Source organism: Neomonachus schauinslandi, chromosome 14 (assembly GCF_002201575.2).
Source record: "Neomonachus schauinslandi chromosome 14, ASM220157v2, whole genome shotgun sequence".
Classification (NCBI taxonomy): Eukaryota; Metazoa; Chordata; class Mammalia; order Carnivora; family Phocidae; genus Neomonachus; species Neomonachus schauinslandi.
In genome coordinates, this window is record NC_058416.1 from 74911251 (window position 1) to 74928872 (window position 17622).

General features: G+C 43.8%; 1 protein-coding gene across 1 annotated transcript in view; it reads right to left on the minus strand.

Moving 5' to 3' along the window:
* Nucleotides 1-6: 6 nt before the first annotated feature.
* LOC110592463 (SV2 related protein) overlaps nucleotides 7-17622 on the minus strand; it is a gene marked incomplete at its 3' end in the record, with an annotated part of 62109 nt that continues 44493 nt past the window's right edge. Inside the window, exons 7-14 of the mRNA XM_044921146.1 lie at nucleotides 14542-14605; nucleotides 12525-12650; nucleotides 11912-12040; nucleotides 10331-10404; nucleotides 7175-7251; nucleotides 3902-4009; nucleotides 1012-1123; nucleotides 7-82 (exon numbers count right to left, since the gene is read on the minus strand). Coding sequence (XP_044777081.1) covers nucleotides 7-82; nucleotides 1012-1123; nucleotides 3902-4009; nucleotides 7175-7251; nucleotides 10331-10404; nucleotides 11912-12040; nucleotides 12525-12650; nucleotides 14542-14605 — 766 coding nt within the window. The remainder of the gene's footprint in view (nucleotides 83-1011; nucleotides 1124-3901; nucleotides 4010-7174; nucleotides 7252-10330; nucleotides 10405-11911; nucleotides 12041-12524; nucleotides 12651-14541; nucleotides 14606-17622) is intronic.

The following is a 17622-nucleotide window of genomic DNA, read 5'->3' on the forward strand; positions in this document are numbered from 1 at the left end:
CTCAGGTGTGTAAACATAGGCTGCCTGGAAGCCTCCAGAAATAAATGCTCTTGCAATGAAGAGTAACAGAGTGAGCATGTTTCTAGGGAGAGAAATAAAAAAGAAGATGAGCAGGTTTTTGTTGTTGTTGTTGTTGTTTTTCTTTCAGCTTGTTTCAGCAAAGTCCTATCTACCCAGGCAGAATTTATACCCTAGAAATTGGCTCAGCCCACCCCCACCCGACATATCCACACAGGCACACAATCCTGCTGCCTTCTCTAAAGGCCTGCCTTTATAAGTTTATCATTCTCCAAAGTTCCAGGCTAAGAGCTGCAAACATCTGTGGTGCCCAGGTTGAGGGCAAGGTCAGAGAGAAGTGATATAAATCATTGAAAACCCAGACGAGGCCTGGTAGAGTCAATAGCCAGCTGAACCAGTGAAAGTAAACTTCTATGCAGTATTTTTAAGGTAATCCTGGTCCCCGACCCTCTGTTCCATTGTTCCCCAAAATGCCTAAGAACACCAACATGTCAGGGTCTTAGCTACCTCTCCAGGCCTTCCACATATTCCTCACCAGCTTTGGTCTGGGGCCTCTCCGAGGTCAAGAGAGGCATAAGCCTCTTCCATATTTTGAGGCTCTTGATAGATGGAAAAATGGAGAAATGCCAAAAAAGGGATTATACAACAGGCCCTTGAAATATTTCCATTGAACAAAGGAATGCTTTTAACGCATACATAAACAGTTGTATGTGCGATTTCTCTGGGAGACAATGTGAAAAGTCTAAATGTGACAGTGTTGGGGCAAAACCTAGACCAAAGTGCCCCCGCAGCCCTACCCCCATTAGAGGCCTCAAATTGAGTCTGATCTTGTGGTCAAGAGTCTCAGTCCTAGTGAGGGACCGGGGAAGGCGGGGGGGGAATCTCTCAGATGACCACCAGGAATATAGCCCACAGCTTAGAGGCCCAAAGAGACACTGACCATGACCTGAGAAGTGAACCTGCTGGTCAGAGAGAGCTGGTTTCAAGACCCACCTTCCAACACAAATGAACAGCAGGAGGCTGCAGAGGGAGAAGATGATGAAGCACAGGGCCATGGTCTTCTTGCGGCCCAGGCGATCAATAATCCATAGAGTCACAAGGACACCTGGGGGAGAGCAGGGGCACCATGGCAGGAGGCTTCCAATATGGCTCCCAATGCCCCCCGCCTCCTGGTATTCACACCCCATATAATTCCCTGCCCCTGAGAGTGCGCTTGACCTAGTGAGTCGCTTCTCATGACTAGAATACAGAAAAGCATTGGGATGTCACTTCCGAGATGAAGTTATAAAAGAATGTGGCTTCTGCTTTGCTGGTATTTTCTCTCCCCCTGACTCTTCTTAGGCGCTGGCCTAAAAGTGGCCTCTGGCCAATAACCAGTGAGGAACTGAGGCCCTCAGTCCAACAACACTGGAGGCATTGCATCTTGCCAACGACCACGTGAGTGAGCATGGAAACAGGCCCCGTCCCAGCTGAACTTTCAGATGTGATTGCAGATGCTGGGCTAACACCACCATCGCGGTCTTGTCAGATAAGCTGAAGCAGAGGACCCAGATAGGCCACTCCCAGCTTCCTGACCCACAGAAACTGTGAGTAATAAATATGTTGTTTGAAGCCACTAAAATATGGGATAATTTGTTACACAGCAATGGATAACTAAATAGCCACCAAGGGATGTGGTATTCATTGAATCCAGGCAATGGACACTAGGGATGGGAATCAGAACCACCCGGGTTCTAAGGCCTCCTTCTGCCTCTAACTTGCCATATGGTCTTGGGTTTGTCCCTTGCCTTTGCTGAGCCTCAGTTACTTCCTCTGTAAAATGGGACTCAATAAAAATAAGACTCCCTACTTCAGTAGAGACAGTATAGCATGGTGCTTATTATTAATAATATTAATAATAATTATTAAATCTAGGCTCAGCACTTTACATCTATTATCTTGCTTAATCATCAGAACAACTCCCTAAAATAAATGCCATCAACACCTGCATTTCCCACGCTTATTCAATCAAAAAATTAAGTGCCTGCTGTGGTCAGGAACTGTTCTAGGAGCCTTGGGATGTGTCAGTGAACAGAAACAACAAATCATAAATGTAATAAATAAGAATTATCTGAGTTTCAGAAAGGTAAAATCATGGAAATCATCGAAAAGTCATGGAAATGGTTATTGGCAATGTGGTATCTAACCCCAAGTCCCTAGTCTTACCCTCTGAGCTCTGTGGGGAAGGGTTTTAGAAGAAAGATAGACAGGGTAGTATAGGAGTGAAGACCCTGGGCTCCGGGGTGGGACCTCCGTTCTTAGCTCTGCCAAGTGTAGGACACTCAGTGTTTTAGCTGAGCTTTCCTAGAAGCAGACCCTGGGACAAGGGTCCAAGTACAAGTGCTTACTTGAGAGGTAACCCAAAGAAACACCAGTGGGAGGCTGGGAAAGTAAGATAGGGAAGGGAAGACAAGAGTGCCTGTCAAGCAAGTTACCATTGTGGGCAGTTGCTATCGAATTCCACTGGGGGGCTCTGGGAGCCAGTGTGGAACACGCATCTTAGAATTCTGCCTGATGGGCGAGGAAGCTAGGGTATTTATATACCACCGACTGTTGCAGTTATCATTAGAAAGCAGCTCCCAGATGTTAAGTCCCTGGGACTTCCAGCCACCTTGCTTGCTTTTAGATCCTGAGGCTTTCCATCCCTCTTGAGAGAGCCCTCAGACACAAAGATGCAGATACCGGCAGCTGCAAGTTTAGGAACAGTTTTTGCTACACCTCTCTAAGCCTTAGTTTCTTCAGTTGTAAAATGGGAGATAATTATGCTACTTCTCAAGACTAGATGAGACATACCTAGAAAACACTTAGCGTGGAGCCAGATATCCATATGGTAAGCGCTCAGTGAATACCAGATACTATTGTTGTTGTAATAATTATTAGTTTTTTGAAAGGAAAAGATAGATCACCTTCACTTTACCAGCAGGTTTGGGTTTTTTGACACCCACTGATCCTTCCAGTGTGAGTGCTGATGGGGGACAATTCTCCATGGGTCTCTTGTATTTCTTGCATGCAGAGGCACTAGCTGCCCTTTGTTCCAGGCTATCATTTAATTTGGATAGTCAATAGCCTTGGAAGATAGGGATATTGTCCCCTTCCAGAGTCAAGGGCAGGTCTGTTTACTGTCCAGTGTAATAAAGGTGATGTCTCTCTCTCTGGAGCAAAACTGGGCAGGTCTCTGGCAACCCATTACAGAAGATTTGAGTTCCCTAAGCCTGGGATTCCTCAGGTAAGCAAAGTGAAAAGGGGATTGAGGAAGACACTGGGAAGTCAAGGAAAACTGCGGAATACAGGGTCAAGAATATAGGGAGCAGTAGATCAATCAGGTACATGGAAGGGAACACTCAGGTAATTCCTCAAGCAGCAACCATCATCCATTATCAGCATGTGTATGCATTTGGGTGACGGGTTCTTATCAAAGGACCAGAGTTAGAGCACAACAGGTGTACCCACTACCTCATTGCATGTGTAACATCCACCTGGACCCTTTGTCCTCATCCTTGTGAGATTTGGGAGCAAGGGGAGCTGACACTAATATGCTATTCATGTTGCTATCGAATTCCACTGGGGGGCTCTGGGAGCCAGTGTGGAACATGTTGCTTGCTGTGCCATGGGTAATAAATAGTCTTTGTCTTTGACCCAGGAGTCTCATGTCTTCTGCCAGTGAGCGTGACAATGGGCAGCCTAATCTGTGAGCCTTCAAGTAGAGTAGCCTTCACAGTTCTTGTCAACTTGTAGCTAAGGGTTGAAAAAAGAACCTCCAGCTCCCCTAGAAAGGGGATTTGCTTCCAGGCAGCACCAGGTGGAACCACCAGACGAGGAGCCCCACCTCACACAGGTTCCTCACCTGGGAACTCAGAGAGCGTAGTCCACAGCAGGTCCATGTAATCCTCCTCACTCAGGTACTCACAGGCCAGGCTGCATTTTGCTTCTACTGCCTTCTTCTGGCTAGAGACTGGGAGGTGGGAGACAGGAGAAAGAAGAGCCATGCCTAGAACCTTGACTCACACCCTCCTGCTCCCACACCTCCTTCCCTGGGCATGCTTCAGCTGCGATACCGTGGAAAGGGCCCAGGCCCGGCAGTCAGACAGACTCAGGTTCAAATCCCAACCAGCAGGGCTACAGCTTTATCTTTCTGAGCCTCAGTTTCTTCATAAAACTGGAGCTAATAAAGCCACTGGGCAAGGTGGTTGGGAGAATGAAATCAGGCTGTGCATATGAATGTGCTTAGCCCAGAATTGGCACACACTAGGTATTTTTGTGGCAGACAGACTCCAGGTGGCAGACTCCAGGGTGGCCTCTATGGTCCCCACCTATATTATCTGGCCCCCATTACTTCCTTGATCCCACCTTCTGTCTCTCGCCCTTGCTCTGTTCACTATACTCCAGCTACGCTGGTTTTCTTGCTGTTCCTTCAACACTCCTGCCTCAGGACCTTTGCACTGGCTGCTGCCTCTTCCTGAATTGCTCTTGATATATCCCTATGACTAATTTCCTCACCTCCTTTATGTCTTTCTTTAAATCTCACCTCATGGAGGCCATTCTGACCACCCCATTTAAAACTTCAACCGACCCACTGCCCCTTGCTCTGCCACCCATTCCTGACCTCCCTTATCCTGCTTGGCTATCTTTTTTTCCCATACCTTTGTTAAGAAATAGCATGAAAGACTTTGAAATGGGCAAAATGTTTTGTCTAGTGCACCCTTACAAGTTGTATCACCTTTCATTATCTGTGAGCTATGCACATTATAGAATATTGATATTAATGCAAATGATTCTTATCCATCAAAATGCAAATTGTGTCTGGTGATGCAATTGATTATTGCCTTATGCATATTGACAAGTTGTGCCTCTAATTGTAAAGCCTTTTCAGCATTTCTGATTGCCTATATACGTACACGTATTTTTGAATTCTCCTTTGAACCAGATGCAAACCCTTGCTGGCGTTAGTAAACAATTCTCCATGGGTTGCTCACATTTCTGCATGTTTTATAAGCAAAGACACTATCTTTGTTCTAAACTATCTTTTCAAGGACCTTTGTTTAACCAACAACTTTGACAGGAAGTGTCCAACTTTGGAGCAAGGGGCAGGTTTGCTTATGGGATTCAATGGCATAATGTCTCCCTGCAGGACAAGGGCAGGCTTTACCAGCTTTCTGTCTTTACCATCCAGGATAAGAGAGCTAGGTGCCCTAAGCTCAGAGATCCCCTTTTGTAACATAACCCACTGCTTTTGCAGCTGTGGCCCCCCTTCTTCATATTACCCTGTGGGAATGGGAGCTCCTTACGTTGTAAGGAAATGCTGATACTTCAGCGACTGCTATTACTGTGAGTAACAAAGTTCTTTGTCTCTGATCCAGGAGTGTTGTGTCTTTTGCAGGCATCTGTGGAAGCTGTGGAAGGCTAACTTGCTAGCTTACAAAGAGGTAAGTCCTCAGACTTTTCACAGTTCTTAACTGGTTCATTCATTAATTGATGAGTTAAATAAAATAAAATCTTTGATATATGTTCATTGTATATTTGTAGGGGAGGCATGATTTTGCCTTTTCTTTAAATTTTTTTCCTTGACACACCTATCACCTTCCAACACGCTATGTTATTTACTTACTTATGCTATTCTCTCTCTTTTTTTCTCTCCCCACCAAAATATGAGCATACAGGGTAGGGATATTTGTAGTTTGTATTCAGTGATGTATCCTAACACCTAGATCAGTACCTGGCATATAGAAAATATCGAATGAATGACTTGCCCAAGGTCACACAACTACTTGGTGCTAGAACCCAGGCTCCCTGATTTCCAGCTATGGGCTTGTTGCACAGTATCACTTTCCTACCCAGGTATAAGAGAGAGCTTTAAACAGGAGTTGGCAAAATATCACCTGCAAGTCATAGCTGGTCTCCTGCCTGTTTCTGCCTGGCTTGCATGCTAAGAGTGGTTTTTACATTTTAAAATGATTCTTAAAAATCAAAGAGGAATAACACTTCATGACATAGAAATGATATGCCATCCAAATTTGCATTCACGAATAAGGTTTTATCAGAACACAAGCAGTGTTCGTTCATTAACCTATTGTCCACAGCTATTTTCCTCCTCCAACGGCAGAGGTGTATGTCCCACAAAGCCTAAAATATTGACTATCTGGCCCTTTATAGAAAAAGTTTGCCAATCCCTGCTTTGTAACACTCCCCTGGATCCTCTGCTTTGCTTCAGTGCGTCCACTGTTAGGGACATGCAATTTATACTCTCTCGGTACCAAACCCCAAATATGCGGCTAAGCCACCAACTCATTAAATCCTTATACCAATAAACCAAACTATTAACTAAGATTATAGAGGCTTAGTATGAAAAAGACAACTGGGCAAATCCCGCAGACAAGCAAGAACTTGATCTCTTTATCCTCCACCCAGGGTTCAATGCTAGGAACCTATTCTTAAAGATAGAATGGTTTGAAAGCCCAGACATCTGCATATACACTTTGCTTTCTATTTTGTTCCTTCTGTCCAGCGGCTCCCACCTCTAGCTGCACAATTGAATCTGCCTTCGGCTCAGGTCGTGATCCTGGATTCCTGGGATCAAGCCCCACATGGGGCTCCCTGCTCAGCGGGGAGTCTGCTTCTCCCTCTCCCTCTGCCCCTCTCCCTTGCTCATGCTCTCTCTCGCATGTGGGCATGCTCTCTCAAATTAATAAATAAGTAAATAAAATCTTTTAAAAATTAAAAAAATTAAAAAAATAAAAGCTCCTCCAGGTGATTCTGTTGTGTGGCCAGGGTTGAGATCCAGCCTGGTTCTCAGACCTCATATGCACATGAGAATTGCTGCATAGGGTCATGGCCATCAAACGGCCATGAGTGCTGTACTTCACCGAGCCCTTTAAGTGACATAAGATATGACTCTGCTGTAATGTCACTTTTATCATGACAAGATTATTTGGCTTTCTACAGAGTATCTTGGAGACCACAGTCCAGGTCTTCTATGCTCATTTGGCAGAGGCTTTCTCCCAGGAGTCTGCGGGGTAACGTCACCGGTATTTGTGCATGGTCAGGCTCAGGAGAGGTGGAACCTGGGGTGGGCATGCGTATGTGACTATGTAGGGTGGGAGTAGGGTAGTTTCATACTCACTGCTGCACACATCTCCTGCCTGAAAGAGCTCAGTGGTGAGCAGAACTAATCCATAGTAAGAAAACGCATTGGAAAACCTGCCAGAAAGGAAGAAAGAAGAGGTAAAGAAATGATGGGAGAAATGCAAGTCCCCTTTCCCCATCCCCTCAGGAAGGACTTGCATCTATAACAGCGAGGACCAGTCTTTGGGCATGGGTGACTCTGGACCTTTGGGGGCTTTCCTGGGGCCCTTGAGCAGGAAAATGGCAGGTACAAAGCATAGTGATGTGATAAAGGGACGTGATCTTTTGTCCTTTGAAAGACCAAGAACTGTATTATATCACAGAGAACACCCAAGGTTGTTTATTCAACTGGCAATAGGGAAAACAAGTCTGGGGGACCAGAATTTGGAAGAACACAGTCATGGGTGACATTGATCAGGGCTTCTGGGCCAAGTCGGTCGACGTGAAGAGAGAAGAGGAGGGGAAAGCTTTGATAATAAAGAGCACTGGACTCCAGCTCTGCCCTTGAACTCCTGAGAGCTGAATCAACTCACCAAGCATTTATTAAACACCCACTGTGTGCCCCGTACAAGTGTGGATTCTGCAGACTTCCCTAAAATTTCACATCAGAATGAAATAGTTAATTAATTCACAATTGTCCCAGGAACTAGAACACTCAAGTCTGTAGGACCAGAACATTATCATCCTGTAGTACAGTTACGTGGGAACTGTCATAATCAGACCGCAGTGATTAATTTCCTTGGGTTGCAATATGTGCTAGCAAATTTAGCAATTTCTATAGTGCACAAAAATTAGTCTCCAATTAATTGCTTCAGTATTTGGCCCAACTGAATCACCTGCATGCAAAGATAGATACCTTAAACTCCCACCTCCACTCCCTTTTTTAAAAATCCTACAGATTCCATGGGCGCCTGGGTGGCTCAGATGGTTAAGCGTCTGCCTTCGGCTCAGGTCACGATCCCAGGGTCCTGGGATCGCGTCCCGCGTTGGGCTCCCTGCTAAGCGGGGAGCCTGCTTCTCCCTCTGCCTCTGCCTCTCTGACTCTCATGAATAAATAAATAAAACATTTAAAAAAAAATCCTACAGATTCCACACTTGTGTTGGGCACACAGCAGGTGTTTAATAAATGCCTGGCTCAGCTCTTAGGAATGCAGAGACAGAGCTAGAGCCCAGTTCTGTATATTACCAAAGCTTTCCCCTCCACTTCCCTGCAACTGACCACTTTTCAGGACAATCCCCTGCTAATTAGCACCTCTACTCAAAGGTGCATGGGAAAAGTGAGAACTGGTTAAACCAGAATGCAAAGTGTTAGCCAGGCCCCTTCTGCACACTGTTCATGCTGTATACGTGATTTGGTAGAAAGAGAGTTCAAAGAATAGCTGAGATTTAACTAGTTGTGGATTTTCAGGTAATTACTCTGTACAAATCCCTGCCTTCCATCCTGCCCACATCCAGACATCGCCAATGGCTGTTATTTAAGGAAAATAGACCAGGATCAGGACTGAAAGTTCTAAGGATGCCTGTATTGACCAAATTAGTGGTTCCCCAAATGCGGTAGGCCCCATGCCACTGGCGGTATCCAAGGCAATATTGGCCAAGAAGGGGACTTGATGGAGCATGCATATTGAATCTCATTGTGACAAAAATCCGTTTTACGTTTCCTTTCAATTACAGTTGACCCTTGGACAGCACGGGTTTGAACTGCACAGGGCCACTTGTAAAGAGCTTTTTTTCAATAAATACAGTACACTGCTGCAAGTGCATTTTCTCTTCCAGAAGATTTTAATAACATTTTCTTTTTCTCTAGCCTACTTTAAGATATAACATATAATACATAGAACATACCAAATATGTGTTCATTGACTGTTTATGTTACCAGTAAGGCTTCTGGTCAATAGGAGGCTATTGGTTAAGTTTTGGGGGAGTCAAAAGATTTCCAACTGCTCAGGGGTCTGTGCCTTCAACCCCCTTTCTGCATTGTTCAAAGTCAATTGTATTTTGATGATTTCCTAGTTTCACTTACTTGCTAATGAATGAGTCCTTAACACCTACCCTCTGTCTGTGTCTCTCTATTAAATACAGCAGCTCAGTGACTTGGCAAATCATCAATCTAGCTACTTTTTACTGTGTATCTCTTGAAAATATATGGCCTGCAATTAAGGTTTTTTCTCTTCAAAGCAGACATATAAAATTCCCTCTTAAAAGACATTTATCTGAATGCTTGTGCACTAATGGTGGGAATGCAAGCTGCTGCAGCCACTCTGGAAAAGAGTATGGAGGTTCCTCAAAAAATTAAAAATAGAACCACCCTATGATCCAGTAATTGCATTACTGGGTATTTACCCAAAGGATACAAAAACACTAATTCAAAAGGATATTTGCACCCCTATGTTTATTGCAGCATTATTTACAATAGCCAAATTATGGAAGCAGCCCATGTCCATCGATAGATGAATGGAAAAGAAGATGCGATACACACACACACACACACACACACACATATTTATATACACACACATATACAGACAACGGAATATTATTCTGCCATAAAAAGAATGAAATCTTGCCATTTGTAATAACATGGATGGAGCTAGAGAAGATAATGCTAAGTGAAATAAGTCAGTCAGAGAAAGACAAATACCATATGATTTCACTCATATGTGGAATTTAAGAAACAAAACAAACAAAGGAAAAGAAAAAGAGACAAACCAAAAAACAGACTCTTACCTAGAGAGAACAAACTGATGGTTACCAGAGGGGAGGTGGGTGGGGGGATGGATTAAATAGGTGATGGGGATTAAGAGCACACTTATCATGACGAGCACTAAGTAATGTATAAACTCTCTGAATCACTATATTGTATACCTGAAACTAATATAACATTGATGTTAATGATATTGGAAATAAAATTAAAAACTTACTTTGAAAAAGGACATTTATCTAAGTCAGAAGTGAGTTCAATTAAAGAAAAAGACTAAGAAAATAGTATTACAGGTGATATCTGGAAAAGGCAGAGATCAGGAAAGTGATGCTCAAACCACTGAACTTTGTAACTGTTGCCTACGATCAAAGAGTTCTCTGTGCATCGCATAAAAACAGAACCCCAAACAGGGTACAGGTGAAGGGGATCAAAGTGTCAAGAAACAGCTCTTACCATATAAACCACAGCAACAAGGTTGTCCATCTAAAATGGGGTGTGAAAAGGTCCCTCATTCTGCCTCGGTCTTCCTGTTTCAAGACAAGGACATGCTCTTTGCTCTCCACTCCTCCAGCAGTGCTGGCCTTGGGTGGACACCCACGGCTGGGAGGGAGGTTGCTGGTGGGCTACACGCTCAGGATCCAAGAACCCAGAACTCAATCCCACAGCGCAAAGTCCCCCAGCCCAGTGAGGCCCTCCAGCCAGGACCCAGCAATGTCTACAGTCTTGATTCCGCAAGGATGGAGACGTTCTGCAACCCCCAACCCCAGCCTGAAATCCTGGAGCCAGGAAGCAGACTCCATGCCCTGAGGACTCTCAGGTAGTCCCATAGACCCGGGGCGCAGTCAGTCAGTCCAAGGCCTGTCTAACCATTTCATGCCCAGACTAAGCCAGCTCTAGGTCAAGATCACAAAAATTAATGTGCTGAAAATCAATTCGCCAGAAGCCAATGTGCTGAAAGATTGATTAGTTAAACGACCCACTTGCCAATTTCATATAATTTGCTAATTTATCAAATCTTTGCTCTACAATGTTCTTTTTTTTTTTTTTTTTAAGATTTTATTTATTTATTTATTTGAGAGAGAGAGAGCATGAGCAGGGGCAAGGGTGGTGAGAGAGGGGGAGAGGGAGAAGCAGGCTCCCCACTGAGCTGAGCTGAAAACAGACACTTAACAGACTGAACCACTCTACAATGTTCTTTTTAAGAGTATATTCTATGAGGGGTGCCTGGGTGGCTCAGTCGTTAAGCGGCTGCCTTCGGCTCAGGGCATGATCCCAGGGTCCTGGGATCGGGCCCCGTGTTGGGCTCCCTGCTCGGCTGGAAGCCTGCTTCTCCCTCTCCCACTCCCCCTGCTTATGTTCCTGCTCTCACTATCTCTCTCTCCGTCAAATAAATAAATAAAATCTTTTAAAAATAATAATGAAACAAATAAGTAAATAAAATCTTTTTAAAAAAGAGTATATTCTATGACAGTGATTATATTCTTCTTAGATATATTTAACAAATATATTTTCCTTAGTTTGAGAAATGCTTGCTTATTTAAACATGCTAAATGCTTAAAAAAGGATTATGGGCCATAGGTGGTTTAGTCTACCTGTGAATATTGTTTTTGTGAATAAAAATATATTTTTTAATATATTCTTGAATGAAAAAACAATACTCATTAAATATGTTTATTGAATATATTTGAGAATGTTTGCATTTGTTGAATATATTTTGAAATAGGCTCATTAATATATTTAGAAATAGATTCATCAATATATTTATAGAGAGAATATATTGAGGAAATAAATATATTAATATGTACATAGGAAAAATATACTCCTATTTACTACATATATTCAAAAAGAATGCTCCTTGAAACATGTTTTTGGTAAAAAGATACATTACCAAGTTAATTCAGGAAAACTGGCTTTTGGAGAATTGGTCTGCTTCTGCTCTTTTTGGTGCCTCAGGATTTACCACACCCACCCTCGTACACGCTCCCACGCAGGTGCACGAACACACACACCACAGACAGTGGGCCAGGCACGGACCTGTCTAGAGATGATGAGTTTCCCCAGCGGCATGGGGGCTCCGTTTTCGGTTGCTATCCTCTTTAATGTGGCAATGGCCTTTTCCTGATTCCCAGACAGCACATCGTACCTTGCGCTCTCCGGCAGCCACTGTGGGTAGAGGTGTGGCAGGTTAGGGTGGAACAGAACACTGGGTCGCAGCCACATACTCTCATCTGGGTGTGGAGTCTTTAAGGGTGGGGCCTCTGGCTCCAGAGGCCTGGCTTCAAATCCTGGCTCTGTCATTGATTATATTGGTTGTGTGACCTTGAGCAATTACTTGACCTCTCTGTGCCTCCATTTCCTCATCCATAAAATAGGGATAATGATAGATCCCATCTTTTTGGGTTGTCGAGGGGATTAAGTGAGATAATCCAGACAAAGCGCTTAGCGCAGTGCCTGGAATGGGTTCATGTAGTTATGATTGCTGCCATTGTTATTATTATTACTAATTGGTGTTGCTGTCAGAGTCCCCCCCAAAAATCTGAAAAATAATCCTTACAGGACGGTGTCCTCCTCCACCCCTCCCCACCGAAATACAGTGAACAGCAGAAGGCCAAGAGACAAAGGTTGAGATGTCTTAAAGGATACCTACAAAACACAGGACCGCAAAGAGGAGCAAGGGGACAGCCGAGAGGATGAGTAGCCAGCGCCAGCCCAGGCTGGGCATCACAAACACAGCCAGGATGACCTCGAACACTGTCCCGATGGCCCAGAAGACCTGGCATGGGAAAATGGGATCAGTGATGGGAGCCGCATGGTCAACACATGAGCAATGTCAGTGTCATTGTAGATGACACTATCGATATGGGTAAGGGGTCCTTGGGGTCTGCAAAGTCAGAATGACCAGCACTCTTCCTGGGGTCCATATAGTTGGGCCAGGGCAACCATGTTGTCCATCTCCTGAGGGTGCCATCCACAGGGTATAATATTGGCATGGTACCCACTGGAGTGTACAATGTGGTAGCTCTGGTTAAGGAGATCAGTACCACCTTGTGTGAGGTCAATATGGTGATGGACACATTGGTTTTTGTTTACTGACATCCATCTCTCTTGCCCAGTGGGGCCCTAGTATCCTTAGTCCCAATTGCCTCTTCTCTGCAGGGCTGAATATCTTCTGTGTGCCTCTCCGAGTCACTCCCCATCCTTCCCCACCTTGCTCTTTGAATGCACTGCATCCATAGACTTCCTGTCTTCTGGCTTCCCACTGGGTGCAGCCAATGGGGAGCCCCACAGGAAATGGGAGAGAGGGAGGGAGGTAAGAGAGGTTGGGGCATTTACTCCACTGGCTCCCTCTCAGCAGGGTGCTCATGGGCTCGCTGCATCTCTCAGCAGAAGGTCCCAGGTCCTGTCCAATAGCTCTCGACATACAACTCTCCCTCTCTGGACTGCTAATTACTTCCTGCCTTTGCCTGGCAACTGGAACTTCCGGCCTGGGGCTATTTAGAAATAGTCCCTTTATCAAACTTTCTTCAAATTATCCTAACTTGAGTATGCTGATTCCTGTTGGGACCCTACAACTATTGCCCATTGACAAACCTGGTCCTTCAACTTCCCCATCAGTTCTGGGAGCCTGTAAGAGCCTTCCCAAATCCCCTTTTGCTTAAATTAACCACATTTCTGTTGCTGACAACCAGGGGTGATAGTCAAAATGTCTAACAAACTGATACAGGACTGACCAACCAGAATGGGTACCAGACACGCCCTGCTCCCAACACACACACACACACACACACACACACACACACCATGATTGTGCCAGGAGTTAACTCTTTAATTGCTAGATCATGGGAAGTTCTACGGGGTCCTAGGAGAGGACAGGGTGTTAGGTGATGAGGCCTAATCAGTGACCAGGATCTGCTGGCACAGATACATCTCAATATTTAAAGAGTTGGTTCATCCATACCAGTGTGGACTAGTTGACTACCATCCTCACTGGTCAGGGGTAGATGCAGTCAGGGTGGTAGATTGGGCCGTGGGGTTAATGTCATTAATATTGCCAGTGTGGTCATGGTGGCTAGAGAATGGCATCATAGACATCACTGTGGACATCAATGTTCGGAAAGAACAAATAAACCCTACTGCCCACTGCATGGCACCATTGGGCAATTACATACTTGCCCTGAGAGTTTCCAGATCATGATAGGAAAATGGGTCACAAGACCCTGGCAGGAAGAAGGCTTGAGAGGGATTAGCTGGACAAAGGGCCTTTTAAGGCAGCCTCTAGGTTACAGAGCTGGCCGCTCACACAAGACACAGGTGAGTCCAGATACAAATAGGGGTGGAGGGTGATGATATGGACAAGGGGCAGGAGTTCTGGTTCCCTTAACTGCACTGTTTGGCAGCAACTCTCAGATAAAAGCCATTTTCATTCCAAGAATGACATACCACCAGCCTGCCACCATTTTTTTTTAAGAGATTGAATTTTTTTGTCAATTGAAGAATTTATCTGTATAGCAAAAAAAAAAAAACAAAAAAAACCCCCCAAAAAACAAATGTTCAAATTGACATAACTGACAAACTGCCATTTCCTTATCCTGTGGCTCAGGACACCCGAGAATCTCCTGCTCAGAGACTGAACACTATTGGGAAACCCAGACCACCCTCCTTACCTCAATCAGCAAAATACACTTAGCTCTGGCCTTCATGGGAAGGAACTCAGCGTACAGCGTCACCCTGGGAAAGCAGAAAGATATGAAAGGAGTTAGGTCAGGACTGAGTAAGAAGATTGCCACAGCTTTACGAATTTCTTTTTTTTTTTTTTAAGATTTCATTTATTTATTTATTTGAGAGCAATAACATGTGAATGAGCAGGGGGAGAGGGACAAGCAGACTCCATACTGAGCATGGAGCCCAGACACGGGGCTCGATCTCACAACCTTGAGATCATGACCTGAGCCGAAATCAAGAGTCCGACGCTTAATCGACTGAACTACCAGGCGCCCCACTTTCTGAATTTCTAGGTCAACATTCCTCTGAGGGTGGTCTGTGGACCACTTAACTTCAGAATTTCCTGAGACAATGGCTAAGTACTTAGATCTCCAGGCCCTACCCCAGACCTCTATCTATCTTTCTATCTATCTATCTATCTGTCTGTCTGTCTGTCTTGGTCTTTCCAGCTCTCGCTCTCTCTCTCTACACGCACACCATACATCTATGTCTGTTTTTACATCCATGTGTGTATATGTATTTAAAAAAAACAATGAGTTCACACTGATACTTTCAATTCCAGTCCAACCAGAAGGTTAGGGTTCTTTCTTTCTTTCTTTTTTTTTTAAGTAATCTCTATACCCAACACAGGGCTTGAAACCACAACCCCGAGATCAAATGTTGCATCTTCTGCTGACTGAGCCAGCCAGGCGCCTCAAGGTTAGGGTTCTTTCTAGCCCTCCCAGTTTCCATGTTCATAATTCCCTTCTCCAACATTGAGACACCCAGGCCTCTTTATCCTCAATATTTGCTTAATCCATTTATTTGCTTGCTGAATGTAACCAATGCCCTAAATATACTGGCTCCATCCTCCATCTACTGCATTCTTGCCCCCTTCCCCTACCTTTCACTTCCGCAGCCATTGGCCATGCTGGAAAGAGAAGGAAACTTCTCCTCTAACTTCTTCCCCATGCTGCCTCCCATTTTGCTAGGAAGAGGCCTTTTTTCCCACATCTTCCACCTAAGTCAAGTATCTGAGCAACCAGATGGCTTCATGTTACTCTCCTGGCTCCTCATAAGGGAGACGGCGTAGAGAGAGGCTAATTTCCATTGACCCTTTTGAGGCAGATACTGCTGGTAACCCATCTAGGTCTCCTGGGATCCCTTTACGAGTTCAGTGTGCCCAACTCCCAGCTGCTGCTAATGGCTCATACCTGAAAACTTCTCCTAGAATTGCTCCTAAACAATTGGAGCTGCCTCACCAGAATGATGTCTTTCCCTGCATAACATCTAACATTTGAAAAGTTGGTCTTAAAAAAAGAAGAGAAAGAAAAGTTGGTCTTAGCAATACCATTGAGATTTAACAACAGTTCTTTCTCCAGTAGAAGTCCTTCTTAGGGTTATGATAAAAGATACCTCTGTCCAAAAAAGGAAGAATTCTTAGGCGCCTCAGAGAAAAGGCTAGGGCTTTAGTCATTCAGATATATTCTATTTAGAGAAAAGCATGAAGAGAAAGTCAATTATCACCTAGTTTAATTCACGGTATAAGTATTTTAGTATATTCTCTCTTCCTGTCTTGATCTTTTGTCTTTATCTCTCTCCCTTTCTCTTTCTTAATCTCTCTCTGTAGCTAAGATCATACTCAAGAATTTTGAACCCTAGTTTTTATTTGATTTATAAATAGCATTTCCATGCCATTGAAAATCCTCTTACACACATATGTTCTATCACGTGCATGAACCATTCTTTTCTTAATAGCTACCTTTTATTGAGGACCTACTATGTGCCAAACACTCTTCTAGATGTTTTACATGGATTATGTCACTCAAACATTTCAAATCAATGGAGTAGATACTTATAATCCTGTGTATGTGCGTGTATCTTTGATTCTCATTTTTATCTCTAGATCTATCTATGTCAGATAAATTGTTAATTGACCAAGATCACACAGCTAGTAAGTTAGTAAGTAGAAAAGCCAAAATTGTAAATTCTAACCCAGATCTGTCTATATTTTGTAGCCCATCCCTATTTGGATGGTTTCACAATTATAAACAATACTTCAATAAACATTGTCTTTAGGCTGAAGACATCTTTGTCTTCACGTGGTTTCCTTAGGATAGGTCCCTGTTAAGTAGAATTTGTGTCAAAGGGCATGCATAGTTTTAAGGCTTTTGATATATAATACCAAAGTGGTTCCCCCCAAAAAACTTACTCTGATTTATATGCCTACAAGTAGCTCTCTCAACAAAAACCATTAGGAATTTCACGAACTCAGCCCTGAGAATAAGGATCAAGGTTATAGTGGTTACAGAGGTTATAGCAATTACCATGGATGACTTCTTTGAGATTTTTATGCTATTCTCCAAATGGTGTGCTTATATTATCTAAAAAATCAATAATAATAATAAAATGAGAAGCATGTTTACCTTCCCTCCACCAAATTAAACTACTAACCACGCAAAAAGGTGCAGCAGCATATTCTAAGGGCAAAGTTATGCCTGTCCTTAGATGGCAAGGATTTCTTTTTATAATGAAGCTACAGCATGCAGTATTTTCTCTTTTTTCTTTTTTTTTTAGTTACAGAAGTAGTACCTGAATGCATTTGCATTGTAAAACAATTAAGCAATACATAAGTATACAGAGTATATGATAATTCTTCCTCTTCCCCATTGCCCCTACTTCCATTCCATTCCCCCAAAGCCGTAATAACCAGGAGTTTGCTTTGCAACCTTCCAGCTCCTTCTCTATGTCTAAATAAATAAATTTAAGCAACATATCTTTCTTTTCCTTCTCTCTTTCCTTCTCTTTTCTTCCCTTCGTCTCTCCCTCCTGTCCTCCTTCTCTTCCATTTTTCCTTCCTTCCTTCCTCCCTCCCATCTTTCCTTCCTCCCTCCTTCCCTCCTTTCCTTCTCTTTCCTTCCTTCCTTCTTCCCTTCCTTCTCTCTTTCCTTCCCCCTCCCTCCCTCCCTTCCTTCTCTCTTTTCTTCCTTCCCCCCTCCCTCCCTTCTTTCCCTCTTTTCTTCCTTCCTCCCTCGCCCCTTCCT